General features: G+C 29.7%; 1 protein-coding gene across 1 annotated transcript; it reads right to left on the bottom strand.

Moving 5' to 3' along the window:
• Window positions 1–962: 962 nt before the first annotated feature.
• On the bottom strand, window positions 963–23,477 carry LOC136078381 (mitochondrial pyruvate carrier 1-like). The gene is made up of 6 exons (XM_065794151.1): window positions 23,281–23,477; window positions 22,991–22,994; window positions 19,313–19,328; window positions 17,636–17,716; window positions 16,798–16,930; window positions 963–1,278 (listed from the first exon to the last, which is right to left on the bottom strand). The coding sequence occupies exons 1-6, from the start codon at window positions 23,349–23,351 to the stop codon at window positions 1,254–1,256; spliced, it is 330 nt and encodes a 109-aa protein (XP_065650223.1). The 5' UTR covers window positions 23,352–23,477; the 3' UTR covers window positions 963–1,253.
• Between the last annotated feature and the right edge of the window lie 878 nt (window positions 23,478–24,355).

Genomic DNA, 24,355 nt, shown 5'->3' with positions numbered 1-24,355 from the left:
TGTAAGTTTTCTTCATCTTTCATTATTTTTAATTCTCTCTATGTTTTTTAATACATATTTTTTAATGTCACTCCATTGACTATATTTTCATAATAATTTAAGTGACACCTTCACGTAGACATAGGTTGCATCGTTAGGTTGTGAGATTGTAAGACCTAAAACGTTTTACAATCTTCTATTTAATCGTTGAGTTTTTTTCACCTTAAAAAGCTTAATAATATTTATATATTTTTTGATATTAAAAGATTTTTTATATTAGCGTATACAAGTTTAAATCCTGTTTTACTAATCTAAAATACAATATTTATTCTTATCTGGAGCGTCTGTTTATAAAATGACTTGGTATACGATGTTATTTACAAGGCATAGTTGATTTAAATTACTCTTTTAAGAATGAAATGCAATTTTTATTGGAATCTGGGTTGTTGTTTTTCATTACATAATGGTTATACGAGTTAACGATTAACTTGATGTCTGGCATACAAATGTAAATCACTTTTAGAGTGTTTCTATTAAATCAGATAAGATAGACAGGTTAAGCAGGTAGACATGAAGCAGACATTTAAAACAAGGTAATAAAATCGTTGTAAATTGAATTATAGTTTTGGTAGTTTTATTATAACACAGAAATATTAATTAATTTGAATTGAATTACATGAACTAAATTTAATATTTTAATTATAATGTAAAAACATTCAATAAGTTACTGAGAATTCCTTTTAAACGTAATTTAACAAAATATAAATTTTTATTAGAACTGACGACCCGACATTAAAGCAAACTTGGTTTTGGCGCCAAAATACACAGTGCTAAAGCTCTTAGTTAAGCGCTTCCCAAACTCAAAAGTTAAGTGTCACTCCCAAACTCAAAGGTTAAGTGTCACTCCCAAACTCAAAGGTTAAGTGGCCATAATAATCCATGCATTAAGCCAAGTAGATCGTACAGCAGACAAAACTTCAAAATAAATTAATATATATTTTTTCAGTAAACTTCAAAACAAAGAAAAAGTCAATTCAGTTTTTTACATAACATAAAATACAATAATTTTAAAAATGCACTAAAAAAGCATATTAACAAAAATTACTTAAAAAATATTTAAAAAATATTTAAACAACTTAACTTATTATGTGGTATTTAATTTCGTTAAGACTTGAAAAAACAAAAAAAAATTTAATAATAGCTTATATAACACGTGGAATACTTAAAAATGAATTTTAAAACCATCAGTAGATATTGGTTTCTCTTGAAATAGTTTAAGAGCTCTTCTTTTCCTTTAATCTAAAAAAGAACATTAAACACTTGATATCTCGTTACAAATACATAACACTTTCTTTTCACACACACCACCTCAAATGTTACCACACACACCAATTCAAAAGTTACCCTATACACCACATCAAAATTTAGGCATTTTTCAATGAAGTTTGAATTACATAAATGAATTTTAATAGTGCCAATTAAATATTTTTAAAAACATTATACCTTAAACATGGGCTTGGCTGTTAAATTGCTTTTTAATATTTTATTCCTTACCTTATACTACTGTGGTTAGTATTTTGAAACTTAATACCAGTATAAGCCTACACAAATTTGAAGTTATCTTAACACTAAAAAATCCATGTCTTAAAATTACTACGAAAGAATGAAAAAAATTTGCTGAATAACAGTCAGACGAGAATAAGTTTTAGTTGATGAAACTAAAGAGGATAGCTCCTTTGAGCAGCAACCATGAGTATTAGTAGAAAAAAGAAAAAAAAGCAGTTTTATGAAGATGGGAGAGCGGCTCAACCTGGGAGATAAAGCAGGTTTAACTACACTTACAATGCATTTTTGGAGTTTGTCTAGAAAAGAAAGAGCATCATTAGAAGAACCAGCCTAAATAGGACAACAGTATTCCATACAAGAGTGAATAAGAGATTTGCAGAGGTAGAGAAGTGAATCAGGAGTGAGAAAATGGCAAGCACAATAATCCAAGGAAACATAATTGAGAGGGTTGCCATTCATTAATATAGTAATATTGACAGTGTTGCAATAGTTGTTTGCAGAAAACAACTGAGTTTTGTTGGAGTTAAAATTCACAAACCACTGCAAGCCCCAAATTGTTTCAGAAGTGAGATCAGATTCAAGATCAGCTGCCTGTTCTATGCAATTAAAAAAAGAAGATATTTCGTCAAGACAGGAGTGTAGAGTTAAGTTGTCAGCAAAAAGAGCCACTTTATCTAAGATTGTAAGGAAGGTCATTAATGTAGATAAAAAACAAAACAGGACCAACGATAGAACTTTGATGTAACCCAGAAGTTACTGGAAATAAACAAGTGTTGACCTTAGAGGATGACTTTAAATCATCGGTCAGAAAGATACGATTTAACTCATATCTTTCTGATTTAACTCTCAAATACTTGCCAGATAGATTAAAAGAAGCAAGCTTATGGAGAAAACCAGCATGCCAAACTTTGTCAAAAACTTTAGATAAGTCAAAGGCAATAGTTTTAGCTATTGCTTTTGACATATCTAAGTAGAGTAGAATGAGGCTTGACTTGAAACCGATGAGAAGAAATAAAAGCTTCCATTCCTGCCTGGATCTAGAAGTTTATGTAGGAGGCACATTTATTAGCAGTGAGAGAAAAGACATCAACACAAGGATTGTCACAAAGAAAATCACGGAAGAAATCCCAGTCAGCTTCAGAGTAGTAGTATCTGTATGTATTAGATAGTAGTAAGTATCTATATGTTTGTGTTTTGTCTGAACCTCTAGCACGGTGTTAACCCACCCATAAGTTACTATCTGTATATGTTTATATGTATGTTTGTAATCGGTCAAAATCTCTGGCGCGGCGTTTACTCACTCATAAGTTACTTTATGTATATATGTGTTCTTTTTAAATGTTCTGTTTAAATGTTTAAATTTGTTTTGATGCAGTGTAAGCTCATTAACTAACTAGAAACTCCAACTATTTAACCTATGCTAACCCTTATCTCTAGTATTTTGTTGGGTGTAATATTTTTCCTAATGCATTTCCAAAATATTATGTCCAATGTTTTAAGGTGCTGTTTGCAGGAAGTAGGTCCTTTTAATTATTCCAAGTCAGGTCAGGTCAGGTTCAGGATAACCACGATCACCCTACTACTGGTATTATGCAACACAGTACTAATTGCCCCATCCCATGCCCTGCAGCCTTGTAAAATGTGTTTTTTTAGTCAATGGCTGGGAGAAACAAACTCCAACTTAAAAATACGTTGGGGCTGGATTGGGGCTCTTGGTTGAATAAAGGCTAGAGATGGTGTCTCGCTAAAAATACTCATCTTAGGCAGATTTTAACTGCTTCCAGTTAAAATTCCCCATTCCTTGGGGCTCATGGTTGAGTAAAGACTAGAGATGTCTCGATAAAAAAACTTATCTTGGGCAGATGTTAACTGCATTCAGCTACTGTCTTGTAGGAGGCCTCCAAGGCAAAGACTTTAGGAGTAAGCAGAATAATTCTGTTGACCAGCTGCAAAGCCCTTCTTCATCTATTAGGCTGGCATAGATATAAACCTGTGTTACATTGTTTCCTGCCTAGGATGATGAATGCTAGATTTTCTTGATTCTTCTTATAGGTTTTTGCTGATGCCTCTTTGATAGTGGCAATGCAACTCTTCCTTTTCTCTCCTAATGAAGCTCTAAAACTCAGTTTGATGGTTCTGAGGCCGGCTGGTAGTAAGGTTTCCTGAACTATGTGGTAGCTCTCAGAGAGGCTGATTCCATCAACAGCTGTAAAATATCAGAGTATTAACAGTGCCACGTTGTGCATGGATGGTGTCCCTGTTAATGCCTTTTGTGTGCATTGTCGAGGCCACATAAGAGCCCTATGTTACAAGTTAAAGTTAATTAACAAGACAAAGAAAATTGCATAGCTCATTGCTTAAGAGGCTGTACTCTATTTATGAATGAATCAAGTTTTTTTTTTTGCCAAAAGTGAATCAAAAAATTAAACATAAAAAACCATCCCCACCACCTAACTCTTTTATCTTTTAGTAATATTTGTGGTCTGCAAAGCAACCTTCCATCAGCTGAATCTTACCTCCTGCAAAAATCACCAGACTTGCTTGCTCTTAGTAAGAATAATTTCAATTCTGCTATTCCTTTGTCAGATCTCGGTGTTGATGGGTAATATCCTTTGATTCATAAAGGTTCCAATAGCCACATGCTTGAATTAGGGGTATACACACGCATTAATTCACTTTTTTGTTGTGAAATTAGATTCAAATCCTTTGACCATTCTTTTATGTGCATTTGCTTAGTACCTCTTCACTCTATCACCTTTCTCTTTGTTCTTTATCATTCTCTTACTTCTTAAGACTGCATTTTTTTACATTTAAGTTCTGATCAAATTGACCATGCTCTTTCTCTTTACCCCTCTGCCAATATTGTTGTTATTGATGACTTTATTGCTCATCATACTGTATGGCTTGGTTCTAATGCCACTGACCCTGCTGGCACTAAAGTCTATAACTTTTGCATTTCTCAATCGCTTACTTAAATATTTAACTTCGTGACTCTTTTTCCTGACAACCCTAATCATTTACCTTCACTCCTTGATTTATGTCTTGTTTCTCATCCAAGCTTGTGTTTGGTTTCTCTTATTTCTCTATTAGGTGGTTCTGACCATGCAATGGTCTCTTTAAATCTTTCATCTTGTACTTCCTGTTCAGACTCACCCTACCATCGCACTACTTACTACTACCCTAAAGCTGATTGGGATTCTATTCGTGATTTCCTTCATGGGGGTGATGTCTTTTCCCTCTCAGCTGAAAAATACTTCTCCTATGTAACCTCCTGGATTCAGGTAGGAATAAAAACTTTCATTCTTTCTTATCAGTTCCAAGTCAAGCCTCATTCTACTCCATGGTTTACATCCTCTTGTGCAGCTGCTATATCTAATCGTAATCATTTTTTTTATCTTTTTCAAAAAATTAACTCTCTTGAGAACAAACCACTGTTTATTAAGTTCCACTGTTTACTACTCTTATTTTATTATTGCAAAAAATTGATGTAAAAAGCTGTCAGATGCTAAGCTCCATTATTCTCAGTTTACTTAATCTCGTTTCATATCTCAGAAGTTAGGCTCTAGAGACTTTTGGAATATCTTCAACAGGTCAGGTCTAACATTCCATCTCTCATTCATGGGAGTGATCTTTTTACCTATCCTAAGGATAAGGCAGAACTATTTGCAAAGAACTTTTCTTCTAACTCGTATGGCCATTCTCTTCCTTCCATTCCAATTAAACAGGTTAACTTATTGTTAGACATTTAAATTGCTCCAACTTCCGTTGCTAAAGTCATATCTCGATTAAACTCTTCTACAGCTTGTGGTCCAGACAATATTCCTGTCACAGTCTTACAAAAATGTTATTCAGAACTCTCTTCAATTTTCTCTTAACTACTTAATAAGTGCTTGACTGAGTCTTGTTTTCCTGCCTGCTGGAAAATGGCATCTGTTGTTCAAATTTCTAAAAACTCTGGTGAGCATTCTAAACCCTTCAATTATTGTCTAATCAGTCTTCTTTCTGTTATTAGCAAGGTCTTTGAATCATTGAATCATTGAATCAAATTTCTCACATCCGATCTTGAGTCAAATAACTTGCTGTCGGACATCTTTCAGTCACAGCAGTTACAGCTAACCTGATAACTGCTGTGACTGAAAGATTTTATGGTGCATAAGACAGGGAGGCTAGGGCTAATGCTCTTAAAATATCAACGGCTTTTGACAAAGTATGGCATGCTGATCTTCTCTATAAGCTTGTTTCATATGGTGTATCTGGGAAAGTTTTTGAGATTATCAAATTGTTTTTTTCTAACCACTTTATTACAGTCATCCTTGAAACAATAATAATCTTCCTGACAAACTTACATCTAAAGTAGCACTTTTTGCTGATGACTCAACTTTATACTCCTTGACAAAAAGTCTTCTCTTTTTGATCGCTTAGAACAAGCAGACATTCTCGAATCTGATCTCATTTCTGTAACAGATTGGGGCTCACAGTGGTTTGTAAACATGAACTCTAACAAAATTCAGTTATTTACTTAAAACAACTATCGCAGTACTGTCGACATTCATATATTATTGAATAGCAACCCTCTCACTGAGTCCTCTTGAGCCTGCCAAGCTTGAGCCTCTTTCCCATTGTCATAAAGTTGCATTTCTTTCTCTTTTTACAAATACTACCATGGCTGCTGCTCAAAGGAGCTATCATCTCTAGTTTCATCAACCTTAGTTCCTAAAACTCATTCTAGTTTCACTTGCCATTCATTTAAGTCTCGTTCTTTTAATGTATCTGTCCTTCTATGCTCCAAAAACTTTTATATGTATAATTTTTTTCCCTGCACTTCAACTATTTGGAACTCTCTCCCATCTTCATGTTTTCCTGACTCATACAATCTTAAACTTTTTAAGTCTTCTGTCAACTGTTTCCTTGCTCTATAACTTTATTCTTTTTTCTAGAAACTTTCAACTCAATGGTGGTTGCTTGCAGCCTTGTTAGGAGCGAATCAGAATTAAAAAAAAAAAAAAAGTTTGATGATAAGGCGAGTCTGAAGAAGTATGGGATAAAAGACTTATAGAGATTATTGCATGGCCAGAACCACGAAAAGAAGAAAAAGAAGAAGCTGATTTTTAGCTAGGGTTAGTGACAAGACACAAATCAAGAAGTGAAGGTAATTGATCTGTCTGAAAAACAAGTGACTAAAATAACTATCTGAGCTAAATTTTGAGAAATGCTAAAAAGTATAAAAAGTTATGGACTTTAGTGCTTGCAGGGTCAGTGGTGTTAGAGCCAAGCCATGCAGTGTGATGAGTATTAAAGTTTCCAATAACAACAATGTTGACAGAGTGGTAGAGAAAAAGAACATGGTCAGTTTGATCATAAATTAAATGTAAAAGAGTGCAGTCTTAAAAAGAAGGAGAACGATAAAGAACAAAGAGAAAAATGATAAAGTGAAGAGGTGCTGAGCAAATGCACATAAAAAGATTGGTCAAAGGATTCAAACCGGATTTCTCAACAAATAGGTGAACTGATGTGCAAGTATACCCTCAAACCAAGCATGTGACTATTGGAGTCTTGGCTAATCAAAGAATAGTACCCATTAACACTGAGATCTGAAGAAGGAACAACCAACTTTAAATTAGTCTGAAGAAGCAAACAAGTCTGGTGATTTTTGCAAGAGGTAAGATTCAATGCAAGAGGTAAGAGGCAAAGAGGTAAGATTCAACACAAGAGAATTTTGCAAGAGGTAAGACTTATGGCGAAGCTATCCAAAAGTTTTATTAAACTTTTGGATAGCTTAAAAGGTACAAAAAAAAAAACAATAAAAATTTTCACATTTCACTTGAATTATAAAAATAAAATCTGTCGTGTCAACTGTCTAAAAAATTCCATCAATGTCTTCCAAATGACCTGATGGATACCCGGCAATATTTTAAAAACCTATTGCAAATGCAATAGCTATTTCTTTTTTCATTTTATTTGAATTGCTAAAAAATGCCATTTCTGCTATCTGGAAAACCACTATAATATCTTTAATCTTTAAGAAAAGAAACTTATCTTTAACCACAAACTATAAACCTATTTCTTTGATCTGTATTGTTTGTAAAACTCTTGTATTGAGCCGAATAACTAAAGGGACTGTCTTAGGTGCTAATTTATTTTTAGTTTTTATAAACAATGTAACCTTATAACAATGTAACAATGATGACTGTGACATCAAGCTGTTTGCGGATGAAAGCAAGTTGTATTAAGCAAAAGACAATGTAAACAATACACACCTCGTCAATACCATAAAACTATTTTGTGAATGATTAAATATTTGGCAACTTGATATAGCAACTAAAACATGTTTTCATCTACACTATGGAAACAGTTCTTTACCATTACATTCATACTTAATAAACATTGGTACATCTATTAAGTCTATTAAATTTACTCAAGATATTGGTGTAATTGCGTCTTCAGATATGAAGTTTTTCAATCTCTGTTCTTTTATTGCAGGCAAGGCATATTTTTTTACTTAACATTAAAATCTTTTATCAATAACAATTCCCAACTTTTGATAAAAGAAAAATTAATAAGATAAGGAATTCGTATCCTCATTATATTTTTTATTCATCCACTTATTTCATGTCTTTATTCAAGTTCATATCCACATCTTTATTCAAATAAAATTGAAAAAAGTACAATATTCATTACCAATGCATTTTTTTTCTCTCAGTGTTACGTTAAAATAATTTTGATATTACCTGTATCACTCTTTTTTATTTTTCTTTAAATGTAAATAAATCACAATAATAATTAAAATTTTTTTCAACTCTAATTATTAAAATTTTCTCTAATTTCGTATTACCAAAACTCATTTTAAACCAGGGCTGTGGAGTCGGAGTCGTGAAGTAAAAGTTACGACATTTGTAGCGGAGTTGGAGTCGCTAAACAAAATTGTGACTCTGACTACAATAGTAAAACTTCTCGGTATTGTGCGTGCATGTACAGAATATTTAACCTTATAACCTTATTAAGAATTTTTCATATATTTGGCAAAAATAAAAATTTTTTTAAATTAACGCGTAAAATTAAAAAAAAAAAAAAATTCAAAGAACTTTTCAAAAACTTATATAAAAAATTCTTCAAAATGATGCAGTATTTTATAAATGATGCAGTATTTTATAAATTACTAGATCAATAAATTGATTTCAATTTATTTGATGAGCCTAAGTTGTTTGTACAAGACAAGTGTAAACAAACTAAATAATAAAAATGTGCCATAATTAAAATTACTAAGTGCGTCAATAGTGGTTATTGATACAGTTAACAAAAAAGGTTTGTGGTTAACTTAAATTTGAACAATATTCAGGATAAAATTTAAAATAGTTGTTATAAAAAATTATATTATAGGTCTGGTGTTTCAGTTGATTTCGTATTTAAAAACAAATACATTTAAGTTATAGTGGACTTTCAGTTTCATGTGAGTATCTATTTTCATACATATAACTAATTTTAATTATTTTTCAAATTTACTTCCCAATATACACTTTTTCATCAACTAATAAATTTATTTATTTTAAATAACGATTAACAACTTGACCATGAATAAGAATAGGTGGCAAAAGCAGATATCGTCAGTTTTTGAATATTTCTCAGTCACTGTTGATGATAAGTTTTACATGTCAAGTGACCAAAAATGGCAAGGAAGAAATATGTGGTATCAATATCAATGCATATTCTGGAGAAGGTACTAGTGCCCTGACCCGAGTATAGGATTTAAAGCAACATCTACAACGTTATCTTCCAAATGTTTTCAAAACTGTTAATGAAAAGGACAAGCAGACGTCTGAATGTGAAGCTAACTTACACCAATCATCATATCAAGCACATGTAACCAAATTTTTGAAAAAAAGTCTGAATATATTACTGTGTGGCTATGACTGCAGAAAAATTCAAGAGCTGCATAATCGAAATGGTGGTTTCAAATTCTTTACTGGTAGCATTTTCATTTTATCCTGGTTTTGTCTCTTTAAATGGCAAAATGGCTTGCAAATTTGGTATTTGTATAGAAAGAAGTAATATTAGTAATTTGGTACTACAAGAGACAAAACAGCAGAAAGATATGCTCATGGATTTTTTAGGTGGTTTTTCTTTGAAGATGGACAGACATCATCAAAGAAAAACCACCTAAAAAATCCATGACATAGTTAATTATTTTGCAATTAACATCCAGTTCCTTGATGATAAAAAAAGTTGTTACACGAACTTTGGCGGGATACTGAAGCGCATCATACAAGCAACTATTTGCAAGAACTAGCTAAGAATGTTCTTAAAGAATTTTGTATTAATAAGGAACAAATATTATGCATTGTGACCGATAATACCACCAATATGCTCAGCACTGTAAAGAAACTTAATGAAGATGTAGCAGCATTTAATTTGGGTGAAAATGAAGATTCAGAAGAAGAAATTAATGATAATTTTAATTTAGATGGATTTGTGATTTATGCTTTATTTACGAGTTGCAATGTATGCTCTGCGCATACATTGCACAGAGATCAATTCGTGATGGCTTAGGAGAAAATCACGCTAGTAGATATATTGTAAAAATACCAAGTGTTGTAGTTTCTTGCAGAGCACCAAAACTTGATGCAATATTGAAGCAAAATGCTGGAAAAAGGGCCATTTTAGATCAAGCTACACGCTGGGGCAGTACTTATTTCATGATGGAGCAAATCATTAAATTAAAACCTTTTCTTACTGACATGGCTAACCCAGTCGTAACATTGATACGCAATGGGAAGAAGTAAAAAAACTTAAATGTCTTCTTCATGAACCTTATATCACCACAAAAAAACTAGAAACAGCAAATTTAACTGTTGCTGTTTTTCTAAATCTAATTCTAAAATAGCTGATGAAAATAAAAATTCAATAAACCAAGAGAAAGTACCCTCTTAAACAATGATATCTTACTAGCGGGTATTTGCGTTGATCCTACGGTCCAAGTGTTACTTACCGGAGCATGTCAAATTAAAGCTAAAGATGCTTTGTATGAATTAGCCATTCGAATCAAAAGTATAAATTTTCCAGATGAACAACGTATTGATATATCTTCATCTTCATCAAATCTAATTCCTAGAATCCATTGTAAAAGATGATTTTGAAAAATATTTGGACACGCAATAGCAGTCCAAGCATTGTTGCTTAGGGTTAGGTAGTAGTGGAGAAACTACAACAGTCTAAGGTAAATTTAAATAGACTTTTACCAAGCTTTAAAAGAAGTAAAGAAATTTGATAATTCTTTAAATTTAGCAGTAAATGATGCAATTCATAGATTGCCGTCGACGCAAGTCTCTGTAGAATTGTTATTTTCTGCACTCAGAATCATCAGATCTGATTCACCCCTGTTTTAAACTATTATATTTTAAATTAGAATAATTTACTAATTAAAATATAATAATTCAGGCCTTTTTTTTTTTAAACATCTTCGCTTCCAACAAGGCTGCAGGCAGCCACTAATTAAAGTTGGAAGTTACTGAAAGAAACAAGATGAAGATTGTAAAGCAAGATACCAATTGACAGACAACTTAAAGGATTGCAAATTATATGAATCAGGAAAGCAAGATGTAGGAAGCGAATTCCAAAGAGCTGATGTTCGAGGAAAAAAACTAGACAAATAAGCGTTTTTGGAGCACTTAGGAACAGTCATAGAAAAAGGATGACACTTGATTGAATGACGAGTAACACAAGAATGAATTTTAGTAGATGACACAAGAGACACTAGCTCTTAAGAGCAGTGCCAATTATAGTATTTGTAGAAAAAAGAAAGAGAAGCAACATTACGATGATGTGACAATAGTTGATTGAAAGAGAAAGGGCATCATTAGAAGAACCGCCCCAGATATGGCAACATTATTCCATACAAGGCCGGATTTGAGATTTATAGAGATAGAGAATAGAATCCGAAGTAAGAAAGTGACGAGCTCGATAAAGAGATGCAACCTTAGCAGATGCTAATTTTGCAACTGATTTGATATATGGTTTCCATGAAAGATTGGAAGTAAGAGTTAATCCTAGAAGATGAAAAGTAGGCGACTCATCAAGTACATCACTGTTCATAAATATAGGAAGATCTAAATTATTGCGATAAGGATTGGCTGAAAAAAATTGAGTTTTATCTGTATTGAAGTTCACCAGCCGCTGTGAGCCCCATGCTGTAGCATAAGTGAGATCTTTTTCAAGCTCAAATGCCCCCTCCAAGCAATCAGAGGGTGTTGGCTTCTTATCATGACAAGAATAAATGGTAGTATCATCAGCAAACAATGCCACCTTAGATGTGAGAATATCTGGAAGATCGTTAATGTAAATTAAAAAGAGTATAGGGCCAAGGATAGATACCTTGAGGAGCCCCTGAAGTTACAGAATAAGAAGAATAGTGCTGTCCATCGAGGACAACTCTTATGCTACAATTGGAAAGGAAGGATTCAATAATCTTTAAGATGTTGCCGGATACACCATAAGAAGAAAGCTTATGGAGAAGACCAGCATGCCAAACTTTATCAAAAGCTTTTGAAATGTCAAGAGCGATGGACTTAGTTATTAGATTCAAGATGAGAAATTAAGTGTTTGTTAATTAAAGACTCAAAAACCTTGCTTATGATAGGAAGAAAACTAATGAGACGGTAGTTAGACGAATCAGATCGCTCTCCAGAATTTTTGAAGATAGGGATAACAGATGCCGCTTTCCACCAGGCTGGAAAAAAAGACTCTGATAAACACTTGTTGAATAGTTTTGAGAGTATAGACAACAGCTGCGGAAAACACTTCTGCAAGACAATAACAGATATGTTGTCCGGGCCACAAGCTGTAGAAGAGTTAAGGCAGAAAATCACTTTAGATACAGAAGCTGGAGTGATACGAATGTCAAGCAATGGATCAATGTTTGTTGGCAATATCAGGTAGAACGCAACTAGTGGAATCAAGAGATGATATTGTTGAAAAGTTTTTAGCAAACAATTCAGCTTTGTCTTTAGGTAAGGTGACAAGTCTGAACCATACAAGAAAGGTGGAATTAAAGATTTGCCCTTATTATTGATATTATTAAAGATTCTCCAGAAGTCACGAGAGCCTAATTTTTGAGATGATATACGAGATTTCATGACCTGAGAATTGTTTTGTTGACAAATATGGAAGTAACGGTTTCGATTGGCAATCGCAGCACAGTGTGAAGAAAACCATGGAGGAGAGTAAGGCTTGACATGGAATCGTTGAGAGGGAATAAAAGATTCTATGCCAGCCTGAATCCACGAAGTTATGTAAGAAGCACATTTATCGACAGGAAGACAAAAGATTTCTACCCAAGGGCCATCACGAAGAAAATCACGGAAAGAATCCCAGTCAGCTTTACTGTAGTTGTAAGAGGTTCGATAATAGAGGGATTCAGGTGATGAAGAAGAATGAGATATTAGTTTTAAAGAGATCAAACTGTGATCAGAAGCACCTAAGGGGGAATGTGGAGAAACTAAGCACTGACTAGGATCAGAAACAAGACATAAGTCGAGTAGAGAATATAAATGATTAGGGTTGTCAGGAAAGCGAGTTGGAAAGTTGACTATTTGAGTTAGGGATTGAGAAAAGCAAAAGTTGTGGGCTTTAATGCCTGCCGAATCAGTGACACTAGAGCCAAGCCATTCAGAGTGGTGAGCATTAAAGTCACCGACAACAACTATATTAGCTGATGGATAAAGAGAGAGGGCTTGGTCAATATGATCAGAAATAACATCAAAAAGAGTGCAATCTTGAGATGAAGGAGAGCGATATAGAGCAAAGAGAAAGGCAATAGAGTGAAGTGGTGCTAAACGAAAGCACATGAAAGAATAGTCTGTGGATTCAAATCTAGTTTAACAACAAATGGGTGAATTTTTACGAATGTAAATGCCCGGGCCAAGCATGTGACTATTGGAGTCTTTACGAATTAAAGGAAGATAACCATCAACACTAAGATCACAAGATGAGACAGCTGAACCTAAATTAGTCTCACAAAGAGCAAGTAGGTCTGGCGAACTTTGCAAGAGATAAGACTTAACAGAAGAAAAGTTACTTCGAAGACCACGAATATTAGTGAATGATTGGTTTAGAGAACTTGGTGATGATGATGGTTTTTTGTATTTTATAGTTTTTGTGACTTTATTCATTTTTAAATTAGATTGAAGAACTTGACTTAAAGCATAGATAATACTCAGAACACTATTTAATAGCCCAAGCAATTGCCTCATTACTACTAATAAACCCTAAGCCGTGACAAAGGGCTCCAAATGTGGCCTCCGCAATGCACATCAAAAGTACAAATAGGGACACCATCCATGCGCAACATGGCACTGTTAATACTTTGATATTTTCCAGCTGTTAATGGAATCAGCCTCTCTGAGAGCTACCACAGAGTTCGGGAAACCTGACCACCAGCCGGCCTCAGAACCATAAAACTGAGTTTTAGAGCTGTACCCTCATTAGGAGATAATAAAATGAGTTGCCTAGTCATAAAAACAGAGACACAAGCAAAACCCATGCATTGAGTCAAGAAGATCCAGCATTCAACATCCTAAACTGGAAACAATGTATTAAAAATACATCTGCGCCAGCCTAACAGATGAAGATGGGGTGTGAGGCTAACCCCTAACTCTAACCCTGACAGATAGAATCTGTTTACCCCTTAAGTCTTTGCCTAGGAGGCCTTCTTCAAGACAGTAGCCGGGTGCATTTAACATCTGCCCAAGATGAGTATTTTTATCGAGACACTATCACTAAATTTTTATCGAGACACCATCTCTATTGCCTAACTCAATTTGCATTATGTGAAATTAACATCAAAAAATTATTTTTATTATTGTATTTTTAAAAGACATTAACTTTTTTAAATTACTGCAATAATATTAATTGCCACAAAGTGAGTTAAATATTATTTAACTTCTTTTATAAGGGAATGTTTATTTTCTTTTAATTTTTTTTTAATATTAAATAATTAAATATAAAATTACATTTTTAAAAATGTTTGTTATTAACAAATTTCGTTCTTTTCATGACATTTGCATAAATGAATAAAAATATGTTATATTTTTGAATTTTTAAATGATTATTTCTTAAACTCCTAATTGCGATTTTGCAACTACAAATGATTTTTTATTTAAAAAAATTAGTGAGTAAGAAATGAAAAATTACGTTAATTTATTTACTTTATTTATTAAAAGTTTTTTATTTTATTAACGATATTGTTGTGAATACAAAGTTTATTTTTCATTTATTAAAAAATAATCACTGCGATTTAACTTGCGCTATAAAAAATAAAAATTTAACTTATGTTTTGTGCAAATTTCTGATGTAGCTGTTTATTTATAATTTAATTTTGAGTAAAAAAAAAGTTAAGGAAGGAAAATTGAAAAAACAATTGTGATAAAAATGACCTAATAGGTTAGGTGAATAAAAAAAGGCAATTGCTTTTACTCAGCAATTTTTGGAGTAATTGTTCAGGTTTAAGTCAATAAAAATTTTGACAAACTCTCTTAAATTTTTGTTTACATAAAGCTAAGTAATGTACTCTTAGAACGACAAGTAATTATTCAGCTTTGTGTGAATAAAGGTTTGAGCAAAATTGTTGAAGTTTTTATTAATGTAAAGCTGACCAATTACTTAGTAAAAGCAATTGCTTTTTTATTCACCTGGCCTAGTTTTTTTTTTTAAGAATAAATAAAATTTAAATATTGAGCAATATTTAGTAATATTTTTAAATTAATTTGACAGTTAAGTTAAACCCAAGCATTAACTTTAACTTTAATTAAGTTAAATATATTTTTAAATCAAAATTAAATTATGTCTTTTTAAAATCTAAAATTTAGCTATTGGCACATCTAATATGTTTATTGGTACATGTCTAACATATGTCTATTTATGTGTCTAACATACCTATTTACGTGTCTAACATATGTATTATTACGTGTCTAACATGTCTACTTACGTGTCTAACATATGTCTAGCATAACATGGTTTAGTTCTAGCGTGTTTTTTTTTTTAATATAATAATTCGAAAAAAAAAACTAAGTTTGAGTAAAAAAAAAAAAAAAAAAAAAATAATAATAATAAAAAAAAAAAATCAAGATTCCAAACAAATATAATAATTATATTAATTAATGATATAAATAAAGATTTATTTAAAATGTTGCATACAGAGCGATATTCAGTAGTTGTTGCTAAAATATGGTGGATAATTGGATAATTGGCACTTCGAACTCACAAACCAAATAATTTTTTATTTAATTTAAGTAAAATATTTTTAATATTATTTTTATTGACTATTGATGATGAGTATATTCGTTTTCCGTAGTGCGTATGAATTTTTTATACAGAATATGAAAAAAATTTACTCGTCAACAAAAAAAGCCAATTGAGTTGCTTTATTACTGTTAAAATTCAATAATAGTATGTTATTGCAGTGTAAATTATGAACTTCTTCCAAAAAAAAGTTTTTTCTTTCTTTCAAGTTTGCATGAGGTAAAGTTTTTTTTTAGATTTATTTTAACTGTTTTGTTTATTTTATTATTTTATTACTTATTTTAATTGTTATTTTTTTGTTTATTGTTAAATATATAATTATATATTTAATTGTTTCAAATATAACTTTAATTGTTTGATTTAGTAATTTTATAACCACTGTTTTGTTATATAGATATAATGGCTTCTAGATATATCGCAGAATATGCCTTTGGACTGGTAATGGATAATGAATTAGAAGAGGTGGAATCATGTGAATCTTTCTAAAATGATGATTTTAGAAATGATACAACTTGATTCTCAATTACTTGGATGGTTGACGTATAAGTACTATACATTATCTGCATCGCAGATGATATATAATACTTATATGTAAATGCTACCTTTAAATCAGTGATTTTTTCAATAAGGAAATAGTTAAAAAAAAACCCTCCAGAATGAAGATATGATATCTTACTCATTAAAACTGTAAAAAGTTCTCTTTTTACATAAAATCAAAGATAAAGTAAAATATTGACAAATATATGTTCTCATGTAAAAACTTAACTGATGGATGTTTAATTCTAGTTTTAAAAGCAATTTTAGAAAATAAAACCTTCAGAATAAGAAATTATTAGCATTTAAACTCAAGTGAGTATACTTGTCGTCCGTACGCAAGAAGAGTTCGTTCGACGAGTATACTCGTCTTCTGTACGCAACATGTTAAAATATTTGAATGTAAAGAAAATATTATATAAAACTCACGAGTGATTCACACATCTTCCTAGTTGGATAAGCTGAGCACCTTCATTTGTTGCATGACAAGCAAATAATAACAAGTTACGTGGTTGCACTTTCCATGCAAATCTCATAAATAACGCAGAATAAATGCATAATGCTAAAATTTATAAAAATAACTACTTAAATGAATAATTATTAAAACCAATATCTGATTCCCTACTCCAAAAACTTTAACTAAAACATTACTTGAAAACAGTTTTTTTTTTTTAGAAAATCAACTTTTAGAAGAAATTAGGAACTAAAGGCTTTATTTTATTCAGCCATATTACTTAAAAAACACAAAATTAAAAACCGACATCAGATCACAAGATCTAACATTGGTTTTTATGGTCTAATAAATCACAAGTATAGCTTGAAAATTTTTTTATTTGTATCAATAAAATGAATAATCATTAGGCTGGGTGAATAAAACAAAGCAATTTCTTTTACTCAACGCTTTTGGAGTCATTGCTTAGCTTTAAGTGAATAAAAATTTGAACAAAATTCCTCAAATTTTTATTCTTTTAAAGCTGAGCAATTACTCCAAAAAAGTTGAGTAAAAGCAATTGCTTTTTTTTATTAACCCAGCCTAATAAATATAACATATAGTAGAGCAATAACTAAATCATTTAAAACAAAAAATTATGAAAAAAAATCATAAAAAGAAAAAAAGCAACAATAAAATATAATAGCAAATATAATTTTAATATATTTGATATAAATATAAATAAAATAAGAAATAAGAGATAATGACATTAAATTAAAATTTTTCAAAATTATGTCTTTAGAATGATTAAAATGTTAATAACATAAAACTACATACCAGATGTCATTCTAGGGCTAATCATATCAGGATCTTTTTTCATATCTGCAATGGCTGCAAGAGGAATACCCCAGTTTACAACTAAAATATATTACAGCTTTATAAGTATTTATATTTTATTAATATACAACTAATTAACATATTAATAAAACTGAAATGTAATTTGTAGATAGAATATCAGCTATTCTACATTTAAACTGTGCTAATAGCTGATCGTTATAAAACTTGATTGTTACGTTTATAACAGATATTCCACATTTATATGAGAGTTACTTCTAGAACAAAGCCCTACCTATAAGTTTTATGCAAAATAAAATGTCTGCAAGATAGTTTGAAAAAAATTTTAATTTTTTTTTTTATTTCTGATTCAAATCAGACAGATAAAAATCATGATTCAATAGATTTTACATACATGATTTTGTAAGAAAAAATGTTTATATTTAAATTAGTATGAATATACTAGCTGTTTAATTGTATAATATATATTGTGCATAATGCCCAACTTTTATATTGATTGTAGGATTTTATTTAACTAAGTAACTTTTTTTTATTTTATATTTTAGGCAATTAAAAAAATATATCAATTTCATTAAATTTATGTTTATTACAAATTACATAATAAATATTAATATATTCCTTTCATATAAGAGCTCAATATTTAATTTTTTTTCAAGAAATTAAAAAAAAATATATATAACATATATAAAAAACTAAATACTATCATTTAAAACTATTAACTTTTAATTATTATTAATTCATTTTTTAGGTTAAGTATACAGCCCTTCGGTATTAGAGTCCGCATTTGGCAATGCAAACCTAACTGATGACCTAAATGCGTTTGAGGTCGGCAAAAAAACTCTCAGACCTCGTTTCTATGTTTTATAATAACGTCTTTGTGCCAAATGTAATACTGTAGAGTATTACCAAATTTGAAAAAGAAGCAACTAATAAGCAGATACCTAGAATGATTTATGGTACTAACTTACTATTCAGAATGGTTGACAATCCAGAGTTTATCAAAATAGTCTCTTTCTTATGCGCAGGATACACTTTTAATGGGATTGAATTTTGTAGAAGAAAAGAAGTTAAAGTTGGTAAAAAAAAAAGAAAACCTTTTGTTAAAGTTGGTAAAAAGTAATTTAATAAAAATTGCCAATCACATCAGAAATCTGATTTTTTTGATGAGCCCTTATTGTTAAAACACTTGGTAAAACAAATAATTTTGATAAGCTTGATTAATTTGATAAGATAAAAAAGATAATTTTGATGACAAATAAATTTGATTTTCTACTACTTTATTATTCCTCTGTACTTTTAAGCACTCTACTATGTAGAGTGCTTTAAACTCTACATAGTAGAGTACACTCTACTATGTAGAGTGCATTTAAAATTATCAGAAAAAAATTATACACACACTCATATATCCTTAAATTGTAATCGAAAGAGATATTTATGGTAAAAAAGTCCCTTTTAGCAGCAATTACGCGACATTAACAATTAAGCAACAATTTAATGCCATCCTAAAGTTAAAACAAAAAGTAATGCAGAAATACATTAAGTTTATCATTTTTTAAAAACTGCAATAATATTGACTAGAAAGTTCTTTTAATCATAAGAGCTTTTGTATGTTTGTACATATATTTTAATACAACAATAAGCAAATAAATATAAACTTACCTGGTCCCCAAAAATGCTACCATAAACATAAAAAAAAAAAGAAAAAACTATAAGTTATTTATTAAAGAAAAAGAACAATAATAATAAAATAACATAAGATAATTCTAGATAACTTTTATCACCATTAAATAATAAAAAATCAAACTCTAATTTGACATGTATAAAAAAATTTGTCAAGCATCATTTAGCTGAACTAAATATCCGCTAAACCAGTAAACAACTAAGCAACCACAAAATCATAATTCCACATCAAAGCACACAACTTTTTTTTGGCCACCACATTTTACAAAAAATGTTTTGGTGTTTAAAGAGATTTTACATTTTTAATATGAACAGGTTTCCATAATGAGGTTTTTACTTATAAATTGAGAAAACAATAATTGTAAACTATACTAAATAAAATTACTAAATTAAACTTGCAAATAAATTTTTATTAATTTTTAAATTTGTATTATGACTTTTGTTTGAAGTTTGATTTTCAGACTTTTTATAAGAAAAAAATATTATTGTTATATATTAGGATGTCATATATAATTAGGAGTGACATTCACCTCAAAAATTAAAACAACATCCTATTTTGTTTTCAAACAACATCTATATAATAATACTAATGATATTTTTATGTGTTTTGCATCATTAGTCATTATATAATCTTTTATTCATTATATAATTAATGACTAATGATATTTTTATGTGTTTGCTTTAAATATTTGCAATTATTAATTAGTATTAGTATTATTTTATGCTGTGAATGGTATTGTCATAGTGTGGTTTTAAGCACACTATGACAGCTGATTCTCCTGACGGTTTGACTACCATCGATCATGTCTTGTTTTATATGAATTTATTTAAATAGCTTCAACAACATTTTCTTATCTGAAAAATCACTCTTAATTCCCTTTCTGAAACAGATGTATTGAGTTTACAACCATTTATATAAATTGAATCTTTATTTTTTTATAGCTTTAGTGCATAATTAAACATTTGTCAATATTAAAACTAAACAACCGATCTTGTGTCCATGCATATAAAAAGTTTAAATCGCATTGTAGATTGTTACATAACTTATCAGAAGAACTAACTGACACGATTTTTGTGCCAACAGCATACAACTTTACAATGCTTTTTTAAGACTCATTAGAGGAAGATCATTTAAATAAAGTATAAAAAGTAGCGGACCTATTAGAAAGCCTTAAAGAACTCAATTGTACACCTCGGGTCAAGTTGAAAGGCAATCTTTTATAACGACTCTCTGCCTTCTATTATATAGGAAAGCTTGAAACCGATAAACTGTCAAATCACTAACACCATATGCTTTAAATCTTCAGATAAGCCTTTGATGCGAAACGGTATCAAATTTTTAATAATATAATCCTGAGTTTTAAGTACAAGTAATTTGTTGTACAAAACCTGTTTTCAAAAAAACTCATGCTGTTGATTAGCTATGGCATTATTTTTAGAACTTATTTTTTGTTATGCCTTGAAGTATATAAAAAGTATTACAAAGAAGTGATATAGGTCTATAGTTTCCAGAATCAGTCTTGTCACCTTTTTCATATAGTGCATTATATTTGCTGAACTTAATTGATTCCGTACTTTTTTTTTAGTTGACACCATAAAAATGAGTATGAGAGGAGCAAAAGCAGTATCACAGTTTTTTAAAATAAATAGATTTAACTTTTTGACGCTTTGTTTTGAACAAGATTGTTTAGCATTATAATGGATATCTTTAGGAGTTGAATTGGAGTGGTAATATTGATTCTTGTTTTGGAACTTATTGTTTTTAAGCTTGGAGTCCTGGAGTACTGGAGCATTTGCCATGACGACTTCTAGGTTCAAAAAGTGATTGTTTTTCTAACCTAAAAGTCCTAAATTTTTCCCTCAAAAATAGTATATAAGCTTTGTTATATTTATGGAATTTCAAAATGGATGCCAAAAACTAAATAAAAATAATTTTTTTATGACGTAAGAATGCATTTATCTGCAAAGAAGCTTTAGATGGTGCAGCTTTAATTATTATTATTTTAATTATTAATTTTAATAATGTAATTCTGGCTTGTATAAAATAGACACATATCACTAAATTAAGATGCATGAAGTTTTAAAAAGGAAAAGAAAATGTTAAATCCTTTGTTACAAAATATTTAATAACAAAATGTTAGAGAAATTAAAAAAAAATTTAATTTTGAAGATGGAGAATTCATTTTATTAATTTTTTAGAAATAAATTAATTACTCCATTCTTTTAATAATAGAGTAATAAATAAATAAATTAGGAAAAATATTTGACAACTTTTTTGAATATTTTGAAAAAATTATTTTTTCAGTATTGCCCTAATTTTATCATAAAACTATAAAAGCAAAGAAATTGAAACTTTTAAAGTATAATAGTAATCAAAAATTCTTTTTTTTATACAAAGTTTATGGTAATATTTCAAGTTTTGAACATTTCCAATATAAAAAAGTGTTATCTTATAGCTTTAACCATTTTATGGCATTTTGAGAAGAAAAGTTTTTATAAAAATACTTTGCTATAGCCCTGCTCTGAATATTATTAAACATTAAAGTTGATTTCATGGGTGCTACTGCAGTTTCCACCCCCCCCCCCTTTTTATTGTTGATTATGATTAAGAATTTTACGCTGATTAAGAATTGTCTAAAACAATGGTCTGAAAATCAACAGAAAGTGCTCTAACTTAATGTTAAAGTTTAAAAAATTACACTAAAAAACACTAATGGTGGCCATTTTTGTCCTACTTGGTTATAATTAAATTTTTTTTCAAAGATTACTTTAAAAAAGCCTGGTTTCCATCGATAATTAAAGCTGTTTAAAAATGCATAGCTCATCATTCTCTGATTGATTTCTGGCCCTAACCCTAACCCTGTCTCAAATCATGTACATTTAGTCATGCCAATCCTTATTTTTCAGTCAATGTATATGCATTTAGTCGTGTCAATCCCTATTTGTCAGTTGATGGATGTACATTTATTTGTGCTAATCCTTATTTGTCAGTCAATTTATGTACATCTAAAAAGCAATATTTTAAATTAACTTTTGAAAAATTAATTAAAAGTATATATATATATATATATATATATATATATATATATATATATAAAAACATTTAATTTAAATAAAATTTAATTTTGATGACAATATAAACCAGGTCGCATAAATAAAATAAAGATTTTCTAAACAATTGATTTCTAAATGTAAAATTTGATGTAAAACATTTCTGAAAATGGCGAATAATAGCTTTTTTAGTGTAATTTTTTAAACTTCAACATGAATTTAAAGCACTTTCTGTTGATTTTCAGACCTATGCTTTTATATGAATCTTAATCAGCATAAAATTATTTATTATAATCAACAATAAAAAAAAAGGGGGGGGGGGGAGAAACTGCAGTAGCGTCGATTTCATGTATGGGTAAGTTTATTTTATAATATTGCAAAACCTTATTGTTACCACTGAGTTAGAAACATTCATCAAATAAAATACTGACGATATCTGTTAACTTTTAAGCAACCTTATCAAGGTGGCTCATATGTTGCATGTTAACAAAAACTTAACCAATACAAAATTATTTATAATAAAAACGAAAGCAAAATAATAAAGTAACAGATATATCATAGAAAATCAAACAAAATCATAACCTGCATCCAAAATTCTTGACTTACCGTGCTAAAAAATAGAAAGTTGTCAAAGTTTATACAAAAATATTATTCCAAAATATTTTAAAGAAATGACAACTAAAAAAAAAATAACTAATTTTAAATAAAATTTGATTTATATGTTTAGTTCAATTTTAATAAAATAAATTTAATAAGTTTTAAAACTTTTTTCATGTGAATGAAATTCATTTATCATTTAAAATAATGATATTATCAATTAACCTTTAAAATTTATTATTTAAATAAGTTTAGATTTGATATTAAAAACGACTTAAAAAAGAGTTGAAGTAAATTACCTGCAAATGTAATTCCACCAAAAATCTTTTGTTTTTATTTGTCTTACAAAATTTCCAAATATTGAAGCCATAATAATAACTAATTTAAAAACTGTTAAAAAATAGAGAATATTTTTATTTCTGGCTTAGCTCTTAATAAACACTTTTTTTCAACTGTTTAGCATCCGATTCCAACGCGTCTTTCGCGTCCGCAAATGAAAATCTAAACCCTTTCGCAACTGAGTTAAAAACAGCTAGATGACTGCGCGTAAAATAACGAACTTACGATCACGACCTATTAAAAGAGTATAAATTAAAACCAATATTTAAAATTTTACAAAGAAGACTTTGTTTTTTTTTTTGTTAAAGCATTGGCTTTTAGAATATGAACAAATTTTAAAAGTTTTTTTATTATCTTAGTAACGTGATCAAAATAAATCATGTTGAAATTAACAAAAATATATAGTTTCTTTATGTAACCTATAACAGATATATAAGAAATAAATAAACATATCGTTTTGGATATTAAATAAATGAAGCATATATAGTGGTGATAAAATAAAAAAAATCTCCACCACTTTTATTGAAAAAAATATCAAAGATCTTATTAATATCAGTAAAATTTTATCTATTTTAAGTAACTTTTTAATATTGATTTTTGAGGATCTATAAATGCAATTAACAAACGGTTTGAAGCATTAGCTTAATAAATTATTCACATTTCAATTCCCCACTTGCTGTAGATCTTTTTAAATATATAAAATTATTTATGAACCGCTATGCGGGTCACTCGTCATTTAGAAACAAATTTTATGAACCGCCATACGGGTCACTCGTCAGGAAAGGGTAAAAAGGATCAATGATTTTATTAACATTATATATCGTTATATAAACTAATTTAAATCAAAATTTGGTATCTGATAGAAGATCTAATGATCTTGTTGCCAGAACTATGAAACGTTTTAATAAAATATAACTTAAGCAATTAATAAATATAAACAAGTTAAAAATGACATAATACAAAACCAAAAGAGCGTGTTCATAAATATTTCTTATTTTTAAAAGTATTTAAAAATATTCATGGTCAACGACACAG

The sequence above is a fragment of the Hydra vulgaris genome, chromosome 03, assembly GCF_038396675.1.
Source record: "Hydra vulgaris chromosome 03, alternate assembly HydraT2T_AEP".
NCBI classification, from domain to species: domain Eukaryota; kingdom Metazoa; phylum Cnidaria; class Hydrozoa; order Anthoathecata; family Hydridae; genus Hydra; species Hydra vulgaris.
Note: the sequence above shows the minus strand (reverse complement) of the source record. Positions and strands in the feature narration are given on the sequence as shown.